Source organism: Ailuropoda melanoleuca, chromosome 2, assembly GCF_002007445.2.
Source record: "Ailuropoda melanoleuca isolate Jingjing chromosome 2, ASM200744v2, whole genome shotgun sequence".
Lineage (NCBI taxonomy): Eukaryota > Metazoa > Chordata > Mammalia > Carnivora > Ursidae > Ailuropoda > Ailuropoda melanoleuca.
In genome coordinates this window covers 4,606,365-4,621,604 of record NC_048219.1, presented here as the reverse complement: position 1 = coordinate 4,621,604, position 15,240 = coordinate 4,606,365, and the positions used below count along the sequence as shown (strand labels likewise).

General features: G+C 44.0%; 1 protein-coding gene and 1 pseudogene across 5 annotated transcripts in view; both read right to left on the bottom strand.

The window, feature by feature from the left end:
* Positions 1-726: 726 nt before the first annotated feature.
* Positions 727-1,614, bottom strand: LOC109490153 (annotated as a pseudogene).
* Positions 1,615-9,134: 7,520 nt separating this feature from the next.
* The window catches only part of NCMAP (non-compact myelin associated protein), a 39,770-nt gene continuing 33,664 nt past the window's right edge, over positions 9,135-15,240 (bottom strand). For 3 of the 5 annotated variants that reach the window (XM_034646680.1, XM_034646687.1, XM_002913283.4), the window contains 2 exons: positions 14,208-14,292; positions 9,135-11,980 (listed from right to left, as the gene is read on the bottom strand). In XM_034646680.1, coding sequence (XP_034502571.1) covers positions 11,839-11,980; positions 14,208-14,292 — 227 coding nt within the window. In that variant the 3' untranslated portion in view covers positions 9,135-11,838. Of the gene's footprint in view, positions 11,981-12,834; positions 13,016-14,207; positions 14,293-15,240 lie in introns of all 5 variants that reach the window. The other 2 variants (XR_004621611.1, XR_004621612.1) reach the window with 2 other exon arrangements.

The window sequence follows — 15,240 nt, the reverse complement described above, 5'->3', positions numbered from 1 at the left end:
GAAAGTATTTCCAGCAGGAAGGAGTGGTAGGCCATGCCCAGTCCCCGTGTATGTGGGTGAGATGCGCAAGGAGGACTGAGCCAATCTGGAAAGAAGAATTTCGTGCAGTGCTGGGGTTGGAGGCCTCCCTGGAGAAGGCTCTAGAGAGACCAGGAAGACAGCACTTTTTTGTTTTGTTTAAATGTTTTGTGGGCAGAAGATCTGTGGATTTGATTTCCACTCACCACTCCCTTGATTCAACTAGAGGTCTAAAACACAGACACAACAACAACAACAAAACCAGGCCATGAGATTAGCAAGTAACTCCCCCCTCCCAAGCACTCCCAAATCAGGACACATGGTGGATGCTTAATTGATGTTTATCCTCCCTCCTCCTGCTCCCCACTCTATCCCGGGATCCGGTCTTCCCGGAAGCCGCCACCAACCAGTGGGACAGGGGGCAGACCTTGAAGAAGGCTGTGTGCGGCAGCTCCGTCCTCTGAGAACAGGGGGTGGGGACACGGGGTGAGCTTCCATCACCTCTCTCTCTCCCAGCCTCTTCATGGTCCCTTGCCCCCCAGACACAACAACACGGTCCCTCTGACCCCTCATTCTTACCTGTACAGCCCCTGTAAGACTGCCCAACATGGATAGTCCTCATGCTGAAGTCACCCCTTCCCTGGTATACAACTCCTTGTTTTGCCAGATGTCCCTCCACAACCTGGACACAGCCCTGACCCGGAGGAGTCAGAGGCTGGAGGTTTGGGGCACCATCATGACAACTTGGCCCAGCAGCCCTAGCCCCTCCAGAAGTGACCACAATGGTGATACCCCCCACCTCGTATCCCACTTCCTTTGTTCTTTTTCCTCTGAGCTTTGCTTCTGCTTTGAAGGATGCTCCTGTCTTCCAACCCACGACTTCCTGTGTAACCCTGGGTGTGTGCATATCCTCCTGTTATGTATCTCATGAATTTCTCTATCACAAGAGAGGTGACAGTTCCTCCGAGCACCCACCGTCCCACAAACAGAACGGGGCTCTCCCACGGTGCTTGAGAGATTGAGGTGAGAACCAAGTTCCAGGGCAGGAGGGATGAGGTGCAAGAAGGGATCTCCCAGGAATCCACCCTAAGCAAAGCTGAACTCCATCTGGAGGGGGACGTGGTGCCAGGGACTCAGACTTCTTAGGGACAAGGAAGAGGATGAGAAACGGAGTTGTGGACATGGGCGGTGTGGCCCCAGTCACAGGTCCAGAGAGCCACAGGTCCAGGTCCTGCTTGATGCCTGGAGCTGCAGACTCCCCACGGCTTCTATGGCTGTGCCCAAGGTCATGTTCATGTCCTCCGTGGTAGGGCTGTGATGGGAGTGGTCATGGCTATGGCCGTGGTGCATATCCTTGTGTGAATGTCCATGGTTGCGACTATGGGTATGCCCGTGCCAGATGTTCTTGGGAGTGTGGCCATGGCCATGGGCACAGCTGAGTTCTTGGTGGAAATCCATCATAAGTGCCTATGATGGTGGCCATGGAAGTGCTCGTGCAGGTCACCATGACCCCCATGTCTGGTTACCAGCAGCCCCAAGGCCACCGAGGTCAGCAGTCCCACCGCCACCTGGAGGCGCCCTCAGGCCTCTGGCCATCAAGCTGACCAGAAAGATAGAGACAGTGACTGGTTTTGACACTTAGCTCCGTATCTCTGTGGGAGCTGCTTCTCTCCACGCATGCCCTCTGTCCACTTCTATGGGCCTCTCCTCTGTTCCATTCTGTCCCCAACCACATTGTTCCCAAGGCCCTTCCTGAGACAGCGCTTTGGAAGAGTTTTGCCATCGAGGAAAGCAGAGAGGTAGCACGGTGTCTGAAGGGGCCTGTGTGGTCAATGGAAAGCTTACCTTTGTTTGACTTTAGTATGAGACAAATTAAATAAATTAAAAGACTTGTCTGTGGCAGAGAAGACAAGTAGCAGTGGGGATTCGGGGTGAAGCGGAAAAGACGAAATGAGAGTGGGCTCTATAGGGTCAAAGATGCCAGCGTGCTATGAATCCAAGAGCACAGAGTGGTAGAACGATTTCTGCTGGGGGCCAGCCAGAGGGGAGAAGTGGACAAACAAAACAAAACAAACACCACCCTCTTCCCCTCTGATCTTAACTATGCAGAGCAAACTGCTCGATTCAAAGTCCAGAATACTTGGGGTGCCTGGCTGGCTCAGTCGGTGGAGAATACAGCTCCTGATCTCGGGGCTGTGAGTTCGAGCCCCATGCTGGGTGTAGAGATTCCTTAAAAATAAAATCTTTAAAAAACAGAACCCAAAACCCCACGCAAAGTTGTGAATGCTCATACTTTAACATTTTTTCCATCTCTTTTCCTCCCATGTGCCTCCCAAGGCAAGAGCTGGAAAGCTGGGAAGAATGAATACATTGGCTGTTATATTTCTTTGAGATCAATTAAGGCATCACAGCATTTTTTAATGCACCAGGGGTCGGGGCAAAATTCATTCAAGAGGAGGTTTTGAGCAGGGAGGGGAGCGTCTCTGCTCACACCTGGGCTGTCATCAGACAGAGGGTTTCACTTCACTAGAGACCTGAAGGTCAGTCTTGTTTCTACCTGCTTCTCCCAAAAGTGGGCTGACGGTCAGAGTCCGGGACAGTAGTATCTGTTGAACTGCGGCGGGTTGCTGCTTTGCCAGGAAATTTTCTGTGCAGGGAATGGGTGTTGTAGGACAAAAGGCTACAGAGCTGACACAATGCCGCTGCTGTGTGCTCCCATCCAGTGGGCCTGAGGCAATTCCTGGAGACATTTTTGGTGGGTTACTGCACACCCACAAATAGCTACTTAAAAAAGGGAAAAGAACAAAACTTTACAATTAGAGGGCTATTGAGAAAAGGCATTTAAAAACTAACAGATAACAGATGCGCCTGTTACTTCTTGCAACGGACTCTAAATTGTTTCCCAGCCTCCAGTCTCTCCCATGCCAATCCATGCTGCACACTGTAGCAGGATTGATCTCCGGAAAGCACAGATCTGATTTTGTCACTTCGATGCTCAAGCACCTTCAATGGCTCCCCACTGCCTTTGAAATAAGCAAGCATTGAAGATCCCTTATACTGGAGCCTCTCTTCTCTCCCCCTGCCCCCCGTCTCCCATTGCTCCCTTGGACATGTGCTGAACTAAAGCTTCTCTCTCCAGTAGGATTCTCTTCCTGATCTGTTTTCTTATCCTCCTACTCTTCCCCTGATTCACTCCAATTCAGTCTTTCACTCTTGGTTTACTTATTTCTTCTGGGGAGCTTTTCCCCTGCCTACCAACCTCTGGGCTGAACTAGGCACTCCAGGTGTACTCATGAATGTAAGCAAGCAAGAAAAAGCAAGTGAACCGAACAGTCTGCCTTGACTCCCAAGTTTTATTCCTGCTTTTCTTTCCCTCCACCTGACCGGTCTTTGACACCACTCCTGGTCTATAAAATTTCTACCCAAACCACACATACTCAGTCACTGGATTCATAAGAAAGGTAACACTGCAGGAAAGAATGGTCTTTTCAAAAAATGGTTCCGGGTCAGTAGGATGTCTATATGGAAGAAAGGAATCTTGACCCCACCTCGCACACACACCAAAATCAATTTCAGATGGATTGTGTACTTAAATATGAAAAGCAAAAGAATAAGACTTTTAGAAGAAAACATATGAGAAAAATCTTCAAAACCTTTAGGTAGGCAAAGATTTCTTAAACAGGATACAAAAAGCTCTAATTATAAAGGAGAACATTGGTAAATTACCATTCAGGTTAAAAAGTTATTTTCATTAAAACACACCATTAAGAGATTTAGAAAGGCAGACACAATAGAGAAATACTAGAGAAAATTAATGAAACCAAAAGTTGATTCTTTATAACAATTAATAAAATTAACAAACCTTTAACTGAACTGATCAAGAAAAAAAGAGAGAAATACTCAAATTACTAAATCAGAAATGAAAGAGGAAACATCATTATTGATCTTTCAGAAATAAAAAGAATTATAATACTACAAAAGATTGTGTGCCAACAAACTAGCTAACCTACATGGAATGGACACATTCCTAAAAAGCCACAAATTACCAAAACTGACTGAAGAAGAAATATAAAGTCATAATAGACCTACAACAAGTAAAGTGACTGAATTAGTAATAGTAACTTTAAAAAATCTTTCAACAAAGAAAAGCCCAAACCCAAATAATTGGATGGTTTTACTGGTCAATTCTACCAAATGTTTAAAGAATTAACACCAACCCTTTGAAGAGGAAATACTTGCCAACTCATTCTATGAGGCCTGTATCACTCTGATGCCAAAATAGACAAAGACATCACAAGAAAATTATAGAACAGTATTTTCTTAAAGTATTGATGCAAAAATCCTCAATAAAATATGCAAAAAAAAAAATCTAGCGACGTAGAAAAAGAATCTTATACTAGGACTGAAATTTATTCCAGCAATGGGAGGGGAGTTTGGTTTAACACATGAAAACCTATCAATGTAGTATATATACCAAATTAATAAGGTATAAAAACAATATGATATCTTATAGATGCAGAAAATCACTTGACAAAATTCAACTCCCTTTCTTGATAAAAGCACTTAAATTAGGAATACAGCTAAATTTCCTCAACCTAACAAAGACCATCTATCAACACAGCTAACATCATACTTAATGATGAAAGACTGGCCATTTTCCCCCTGAGATCAGGAAGAAGACAAAGATGTCTGCTCCTAACACTTATATTCAAAATAGTACTGGAAGTTCTAACCAGAGCAGTTGGGCAAGAACAAGAGATAAACAGCATCCAAATTGTAAAGGAAGAGGTGAAATGGTCTCTAATTACATGACATGATTTTATATGTAGAAACCCTAAAGATCTTACAAAAAAACTATCAGACCTAATAAAGAAATTCAGCAAAGTTGCAGGATATGAAATCAACACATGAAAACCATGCTAGGAATTTATAACCTAAAGAGGAAACCAAGAAAACAATTTCATTTATAATAGCATCAAAAAGAATAAAATACTTGGGAGTAAATTTTAAAAAACAGTGCCAGACTTAAGCAATCAAAACTACAAAATTTCACTGAAAAAAATTAAAGAAGATCAAAATAAATGGAAAGTCATTCCATGTTCATGGATCAGAAGACTTAATATTATTAAGATGGCAATACTCCCAAAATGATCTAGAAGTGCAATGCAGTCCCTATCAAAATCTCAGCTGCCATTTTTGAAAAAGTAACAAGCTTGTACTAAAATTCATGTAGAGATGTAAGGGACCCAGAATAGCCAAAATATTTCAAGCAAGAAAAAAAAAAAGAAAGAAAAAAGACTGGACAAAGTTGGAAGACTCACATGGCCAAATTCCAAAACTTGCTACATATCAAGACAGTGTGGCAGAAGAATAGAAATATAGATCAATGAAATAGAATTCAGAGTCCAGAAATACACCCTTATATTATGGTCAATTAATTTTTGATAAGGGTACCAAGACAATTCAGTGGGATTAAAATAGTCCTTTCAACAAATGATGCTGGGACAATAGGATACCCACATGCAAAAGATGAAACTGGATCCCTATCTCACACCATATACAAAAATTAATTCAAATTGGGCCATATATGTAAATGTAAGAGCTAAAACTATAGAACTCTTACAAGAAAACATAGGAGTGAATATTCATGATCTTGGATTTTGGCAATGGTTTCTTAAATATGATATCAAAAGCACAAGTGACAAAAGAAAAAAAATAGATAAGCTGGATTTCATCCAAATGAAAAACTTCTGTGCTGCAAATGTGAAAGTGAATGAAAGTAAAAAGGCAATCCACAGAATGGGAGAAAATGCTTGCAGATCGTATATCCGATAAGGGACTTGTAACCAGAATATATAAAGAATTCTTACAAGTCAATAATTGTAATTTAAAAGAACCCAAATAACCCAATTTAAACATGGGCAAAGGATTTGAATTGGCATTTCTTCAAAAGTGATATAAAATGGCCAATATGCATATGCAAAGATATTCAACATCGTCAGTCACTAGTCAAATTCAAATTGAAATCATAATGAGGTACCATTATATAACCCCAAGTATGGCTGTGATAAAAAAGATGGACAATAAAATGTTAGCAAGGATGTTGGAACCCTCATATATCACTGGTAGAAATGTAAAATGGTGCAGCCACTTCAGAAAACAGTTTGGCCTTTTCTCAAAAAATTACACAGTGTCGTCATATAACGCAGTGATTCCGCTGCTAAGGTACACGCCCCAGAGAACTAAAACGTACGTCTACACCAAACTCGTACAGGAATATTCACCGCAGCGTTTTTCATAATAGCAAAAAAAAAAAAAAAAAAAGAAACAATCCAAATGTCCATCAGCTAGAGACTGGAAAACAAACGGTAGTATAGCCATATAATGGCATAACATTCACCCACAAAAGGAAGGGAGTACTATTTCATGCTACAACATAGATGAACCTTGAAAACATTATGCTGAGTGAAGGGCGTCAGTCATAAAAGGCCACATAATGTCCGACTGCATTAATATGAAATGTCCAGAATAGGAAAATCCATAGATAAAATGTAAATTAGTGGTTGTCAGGGTCTGGGTAGAGGGGGGCTATGGGAAGTATGTGCTAATGGATAAGGAGTTTCTTTTGGGGGTGATGAAAATGTTCTGGAATTTGATTAGTGGTGACGGATGCACAGCTCCATGCATATACCAACAACCACTGACTTGTCTATTTTTAAAGGGTAAATCTGATGGCATATAAATTATATCTCAATAAAGGTGCTATTAAAAGCTAAGCCACAGGTGACAAAGACAAAAGACATATCCAGAATGTATATAAAACTCCTACAAGTCAATGATGAAAAAGGAAGACAACCAAAACCAAAAAAAGGGACAAATGGAAAAGTCACTTCACAAAAGATGAAATCTAAAGGGCCAATAAACATACAAAAAAGGGGGGGCACCTGGGTGGCTCAGTCGGTTAAGCGTCTGCCTTTGGCTCAGGTTATGATCTCAGGGTCCCCGGATCGAGCCCTGCCTCAGCCTCCCCGCTCAGCAGGGAGTCTACTTCTCCCTCTCTCTCTGCCCCTCCCCCTCCCCTNAAGGGGACCAGTTCCACCAATCATCAGAGAATTTGATAATTTGATTGAAAACATCATGAGAGACCACTGTGGCACATCACAATGACTGAAATTTGAGATTCTGAAAATATCCTAGTGTAAGGGAAGGATGTGCAGCAAGTGGAACACCCATACCCTACTGGGGCGAAGGGGATGTAAGTTGGTGCAACTCTGTTTGGCGCTGCTGACAAAGGCCTCTATCCATATACCTTGTATAGTCCTCAACTGGAAATACTCCCCACAGAAATACGTACACGACCACTAAACCGTGCGTAGCAGTCCTACTTGTTCCAGAACAAACTGGGAACAACTTCTATGTGCGTCAAACAGTAGAGCGGCTAAACAACATGCATCACGTGACGGAGACGACCACCATGAGCTCGAAAGATCTTCAGCTACATGTGACAATATGAACAACTCTTACAAGCGCCATGTTGTGTGAAAGAAGCCAGGAGCGAGAGTTTGCACTACCATTCTACTTCTAGACAATTTTGCTCTAGGGACATAGAAGTCAGGACGCTGGTGACCTTTTGTGGGACGTGAGGAGGGTAAGGGGAGGAAAGGAGCTTCTGGGATGCTGGTAATGCTCTTGCTTCATTTTCATGCTGGTTACACAAGCGGGCTCAGTTTGTGAACATTTTGCGAGCTGCGCACACACGTGTGTGTGTGTTGTACTTTGATAAAAAACTTTACTTAAAAAAATCCTCCCCCCCAACAAAAAATCCTCCCCATTCTTCCAGGTCCTTTTAAAGTACTTCCTCATTAACATTCAGAAAGTCTCTGAGATACATGTCATTGGAGGCAACTCCATCTTCTCTATGATTCCATAGCACTTTGTGGACCCCTTGATCGCTTAGCGTCAGCCGGAAGCATGTGTTAAGGACAGAGCAAGAGCTTTGGAGACCTGGGCTCTGGTGCCGGCCACTTCCGAGGCGGGCGGCCGTGAGCCAGGCCCCCACAGCCACAGGGCACTTAAGTACTAGCAGCAGGAAGGGACTGCTGATTGAAGCAGGAAACGGAATCAGGGAGTTGCTGGAATTTCCAGAAGGCTAGAACCAGGCTCAGTGGTATGCTGTTGGGTACGGTGCCTAAAATCACACTGAAGAACCAGTTTGGTATAGACACCATGACTGTTGCTGTCAAACTAGGCTCACCTAGCCAACTCCGCGGATCCAGGGCCGGCCTCAAGAATGGGCCTGCTTCGAGAATGGGCCTGCCATGCTGCTAGACCCCCAGCTGTCGCTGCCTCTTGAAAGGCAGCAAGCCAACCTACCCGCCCCCCAGCATATTTTGCACCGTTCCTATCCCTTGATGTTACCAACTTCGGGCTTCCAAGTCCACAGCAGGGGGGCCTGACTGGCAGGGCCTCGGTCCTCTGCTCTCGCCCTACAGCAAGGGACTCCAGGAAGATGAGTGTCTGTCCTTCTCCGCTTTTACGGCAGGAGGTGGTCTTGCTTCTTCAAGTAGCGCACTCCCCAAACACAAGAATGGCCACCACAAGGTGCCACCTGTCCACTGCATCACCCAACGACATGTTACCTCCCTGTGCCTTTTTCCCCATCCCCAAAGCAGAAATCGTGATGGCTCCTACACATGGAGGTTGTAACGGTTAGAGGAGCCGGTGGGCATCAAAGGCCCATCCCATAACCAGAACACACCAGGACCTCAGTTAATGGTAAACTTCGTTAGTGGTGACTTGGGCTGCACTCTAATGTCTACTTCGCTCCCAGGGGTCCCCAAACCTCGACAAGTCAACGCGTCGGGTGCTCAACAGCAGGCTCTGAAATGGGATTGCTTTTGTGACAGTTTATCAAGCTAATGAGTCTTCTCACCCTTGGAAAGGCCTGTTGCGGGTGGCCCGCCTCTCCCATCACCCTCTAGAGTGAGAGCGTGGTGTTTGCAACAGCGCAGGCTTGTCCGCGGGACCCTGTGTACGTTGTTAGGGAAAAGAAGTTCTTGGAAAAGGTATTCGTTAACTCTCACTTAAATTGAAGTCAACTCAACGAATGTTTGATGTAAGTCTCTTTATTTTTAGGCATTTTTCTTTAGGTGTTTCATATCTTTTATCGATTCAGTGGCCGAATAAGGCGGCATCTGCTCAGTTAGGAAAGGCACCTGTCAGAAGTGAGATACTCCACTGTGTTGCGAGATCCCTGTCCCAGGAGACCGGCCGCAGACTCCTTGAGAGTGGGGACCGTGACACTGTGTTTAGTAGCACCTCGACTTGCACATAGGAGCGCTCAAAAGATGTTTATTGAGTTATCTTCATTAGTAAAAACAAAACACTAAAGCCCCTTTCTTGGCCTCCCCTTACCTCTGTATCTCTCCCCCCACTCCACTTCCAAGCTTTCATTTAGCAAAAGGACATATAACAAGGGATAATTCCTCTAGTAATTCCAGGAAGATTCCAGTACGGGCAGAAGAGTTTGGTTTTAGGGATGGAACATTCCAAACAAACAAACAAACATTTTTTCTAAAGCAGAACACTTCAGGGAAACATATCTATTTGGGGTTTGAGTCCTTCAGGAAATGGCTTTCCCTGGTGGGATGGCATTCCATCCCTTGCTCCTTGGGCATAAGGTCTACAGGAAATGAAAAAGGAATCCTTAAAGCTTTGATGGGCTCTGAAAGGGGTCCTTTGGCCCCAATCATGGGAGCCCAAAGGGGGCTATCAAAGTAGCTTTGCCGCTATTGTCAGTTTGGAAGCCAGACTCCTGACCTCTGCTCTCAGACACATGGACAAGCCTGTCCTCCTGTTCGGCCCATAAAAGAACCCATGTTTTTTGAGCCAGGATGTTAGGGAAGAATGTGGTACAACAGAGAGAGGGACTTTGGAGTCAAAGACGTGGGTTTGCGTCTTCTCTTTGCAACTTAACTAGCTGTGTGACTGTGGACAAGTACCTTTCTCGTGGAGTTTGCAATTCTTACCTGCCAACAGAACAAATAATTCCTCCCAGGGTTATTGAGAAAAATAAGTCCAATGAGGTAATTTATGTGAAAGCATCTTGCCAAGTACCTGGTTGCTTGGTGGATATTTAAACACAGTAGGGAGACAAGATGTTTGGGGAGGAAGAATTTGCCAGGTTTTTTCTAGACATATCCAAGTGAGCATTTTTATAGTGGGATGACATGACTCTGTGACCTTGGGTCAGCCTTCTTACCTTCCTGACCCTCAATTTGCCCTCAGAAGAGATTTCTGACTCCAAGAGGAAGAGACCCCTCCAATTTGAGGTTAAAGGTCAGAGTGTGTCATTTTCTGCAACAGAGTAAAGATTTATTACCTTGTTTCCAAGATGCCTTCAATTGTAAGGTGCACAACTGATTAAACAACAGCTTTTGGAGAGAGAAAAAAATACTACATTAATGGACCTACCCATTTTAAGACATATTCTGATTTCAGAATCATTAACATGGGAACAAATGTCTCGCAATTGAAGAAATACTGTAACAATAATGCGGGCTCTCATTTATTAAGCGTCTCCTGAGTGCCAGGCGCCACCCGAGCTACTCTACCAAGTTCTTGACTAATTAAAGTAAGTCTGTGAGTCTTATGGTTAGCAAACCCGATATGGAGCGCTCACGGACTCTTCCAAGGCCACACAACCAGGAGGTAGGGCTTGGAAGGCAAGCTTTCTTAATTTCAAAATGCTTTCCCCTCTCAATAGATTGTTCTCTGGGCTAAGGAGATCAGCTCTGTACAGAAAAATGGTTTGCGAATGTGGTGCTTTGAATGTTCCCTGAATCTCTGCAAGGCGACTGGGAAGGACACAGGTAACTGGGAAGGACACAGGTGACTGGGAAGGATACAGATAACCGGGAAGGATACAGATAACGGGGAAGGACACAGATAACATAAAGGAGTTGTAATCTTATCAGTCTCTAATACTGGTCCTTGGAGGGAAGGTGTGACCTGGAGAGAGAGGATTGCTCAGAATCCAAACAGAGGGAAGCCAAGAAATGAGACCTGAGTCAGGCTCAATCCAGCCCCAAAGGGAGAGGAGGGGCTCTGACCCCACCCCAGGATATCGCAACAGGCTTTTGCCCCAGAGGCCATCATTCCTCAAGGTCACCCTATTCCTTCTCCTCTGACTCTTTACTAAAGGAAGTAGAAAACTTTCGAGAATAATTGTCTTTCCCATAGCCTTTCTTAAAGACAGAGAAATCTGCTGACCATTTGTCACGAGCTAGCTAGCGGTCACCTAGTACCGGAACAAGTTATAAATTAACAAGTTGGTTTTTTGGTTGGTTAGCCCAAGTGAGTTCCCCTGTGCCTGATGAATGGCATTGAACATTTTGAGCAGAGCTATAACCCTTATTCTGATAGGACCCCAGTGGCAGACCGGGCTCTCGGGAGCTGCTCTGACCCCCGACTCTTGACCAGAAGACTCCTTGGCTGTCTTTCTAGCAACTGTGTTTGGGAGAGAGAGCCACACCCACTCAGTGGATTCCCAACAGAGCTCTACCTCATCAGAGCACAAAAGAATGTCCCACAGCTTTTTGCAAGGGTGGCACCAGGGACAGGGACACAGCTAGGGCGGGGCAGGGCAGGGCAGGGTTGGGGGTTGCCTGAAGCATCCGGAATTGCATGAGATGCCCCTTGTTGACCCAACCCTGGAAGGAATTCATAGTGAAGCTGCCAGAGGAGAAATGTGCATCTGGGTCTTGACTGGAGAAGGCTCTTTGGACGGTGGCCAAGAAAGCACCAAGGTGGGGGGGGGGGTCACCGAGTCTCCACGTGGACGTCAACAGGGCTGAAGGTCACAGTAGCAGGGTGTTGGGTGCTGTTGTTGTTTGGGCCCAAGGCGGAAGGGGAGGCTGGCTTGGGCCCCTTGGGCTCCAGCTCCCGCCTCGTCCTCATTTTCCTGGAATGAGATAGGCATGCATGCTTGAGTCTTCCATCTTGTATGCCCTAGGATTTGGGCTCTGGCAAGGAGATTAATGCAGATCATCATGAAATCACGTTGCTTGATTGCCAACCACAGAATTTTACAACTGGAAGGGACCTTAGACGTCAGCTACCTGTCCCTTTCATTTTTTGTGTAACCTAGATTAGGTATTTCATTTTATTTTTCTTCCCATTAATGAATGAGTAAAGTGTCAGATAGGTAACTACATGACAGACAAAATGAAGATACTATGATCTTTTTTTCTGTTCAAAGTTGTCATGTGAGTTAAATCTTGCAGTTTCAATATGCTTGCCAAGTTGATTGCTAGAAATATCTTAAGAACTTTTTGCATAGTTGAGAAGAGAATGGACTTAAAATGTATATCCTATCTTTCATTTCATATGCCAGAAAACTCAATGATTACAACAATCATTAATTCTAATGTCTACATGAAATTTCATCTTGTTGACCTAACATAACACTTTTTTTTTTTAATTTCAAATGCTCAGAAAAGTTTCACAAATAGTACAATTAATACCTGAGTATCCTTTACGGAACGATTCACTGATTGCCAGCAGTTTGCTACATTTGCCTGCTTTGTGTGTGTCTCTCTCCATCTATACACGCGTGCATACACACACATACAAATACATAGAGCATTTTTTAAAATCCTGAACTATTTGGTCAGTTGCAGACGTCATGCCACCTCCCCGCTGAATACTCCTCAAAACAAGGGCATTCTCCACGTTACCATCACTCAGTTGTCCCACTTGGAGAGACTTCCATTTTAAAATAACAAAATCGAGGTACAGAGAGGTTAAGTGACTTGCCTGCCTTTGAGACACCAAAAGCTGAGCTCCGGTCTCTCAGTTGCAGCCCAGGCATCATTGTAAACAGGGTGGGGTGGGGAGAGGCTCCATCCAAATTACAACCCAGGAAAGGGGCTCAGAGCTCCAGCACTGACGGACAGGAATGAAGGGCAGACATTGTGGTTGGATGCCACTTCCTGGCCTGGGACGGATCCAAATTGTAATACCCTCAAAATTTCAAAAATAACTTATAAAGTGTTATTATTATTACATATAGTGATGGGAGTATTTTCTTTGAAACCACATGTACTGGGTTTAAATCCCAACTCTCCCACTGAGGTTGAGTAACCTTGGACTTGTTGGCTCATTTTCCAGTGTGTGTTTCACACCTATAAAATTGGGGGATATAGAATAACCCACCTGGTGGGGTTGTAGTGAGGATTAAATGAGTTAACACATACAAGGAGCTTAGAATCATGCCTGGCACATAGTAAGAGATCAATGTATGTATCTATTATACATATATAATATAAAGCATATAACATATGTTTTATAAATAACATTATTATAAAAACAATGCATGTTTGCACCTCCTCAAAAATAAAGAAGTATAGCCCCTCCCCCTGCAAAAACCAACCAACCAACTAGCGATCCCATCATGCAGACACACTGGTTGTTAACACCTTGCCATGCATCACCTGAATCTTCCTTGGTTGTCTGTGTGTAACCCACATGTATAATCATTATGTACATCTTATTTTTGTAAACTTTGCCGATATATTGCAAACAGCTTTCCTCATCAATAAACACACTTCTGCAATATCTTTTTCTTTTTTTAAATGGCTTCCAAGTTTTCTATGATGTGGTTGTGTTTATAGTCTATTTTGATTTCTCGCCTGGGAAGAATAGCCTTCTAGCAAAGTTGTGCCTTAGAGGTGCTAACATAACATTTATTCTTTATGCAATCACATGCTATTATTTCCTCTTATTTGGTCCCAGAAAGTGGAGTTGGGGGTACAGGCATTCCAGTATTTGCCACCTCAAATACTTACGTGATCTGTTCAACACCACCTAGCAGAGGCTCCCCGAGAGAAAAGGATTGGGGCATAGTCCTCTGTTACCCTCAGTTACTTTACCACAGTGCTCAAGGCCAGTAGCACTGTCGTGATGATTACTGTATTTAACAAATATTTCTGCAATGACAAAAATATTTGGTCACCATCAAGTTCCTACTGGAGAACGGATGTTAGAAAAGGACCCACAGAGGGTTAGAGCATTTGATGATGGACTCATGGATACTGCGGGGCACACGGCTGGCACCCACAAGCGTTAGTTCCCATTCATTCTGACATCGCTGAAGGGACAAGAGCATCAGAGCCCAGGGCACCCCATACCTGTTATACACCTTCAGCAGGATCAGAACCACGGTGAAGATGATGATGACAATCACCACAATGGCAGCAACGATGGCTCCAGAACCTACGAGGAGAGGGGTGGAAATGGCAAACGTGCAAACTGAAATGAAGGAAGGCATCCAGAGACTGGGACGGGGAACTCCACCTGGCACCTCGCATCCTCATCGGATCAGGCGGGGAGAGAATGTGCTGTCCTAGCACCCTGACTGCTGACCCCACGACAGAGACACATCTGGAGTGGCAGGGCACCCCTCCCCCAAGTGGGGCTTGGAGGGCACTGTCCTCAGCACATCACCTGCCAAAATCCCGTCTCAGGCTGTCTTGCTGTTATCAGTCCTGACGCATCACCTGCCAAAATCCTGTCTCAGGCTGTCTTGTTGTTATCAGTCCTGACACAGCGTCCAACTTCCTTTGTGAAACAGGCAAGCAAAACACCCTTCCCTCTTTTTTGATAATACAAGAGTAGTATGTAATTTTGTAGTTAACTTTGAAAATTCAAATATAAGCAAAAAAAGATAACTCATTGCCCTAGGAACCACTGATCATCTACACATATATACATTCACCGATGCGTTCACGTATATGCATATATGCATATTCAATACCTATCTACCAACATTTTTTGAGTAATTTATTAATCTTACGTCTGAAAATCCACCTTAAGGAAATACTCATAGAAGTGGAAAAACATGTACTTGATAAAAATGGAACTGTGTTCCATATACAGTTTTACAACCATATCCTAATCATCTTCCATGTAATTACATTGTTTTTCGTGACTTTTGATGGCTACATAGTCCTCCATTGTTTAGATGTTTCATAATTTGTTTACCAATTCCGTACTGAAGATATTTATGTTGTTTTCAATTTTATACTACGAAAAACAAGGCTATAATGAATGTCCTTGCGGCTTAATGTCTCAGATTCTAATTTCAATATCGGCACCCAGTCCCCATGGCCACCTCTAACTCTGTGTTCAAGATCAACGTCCTTGTGGGAATGGAAATTAAAA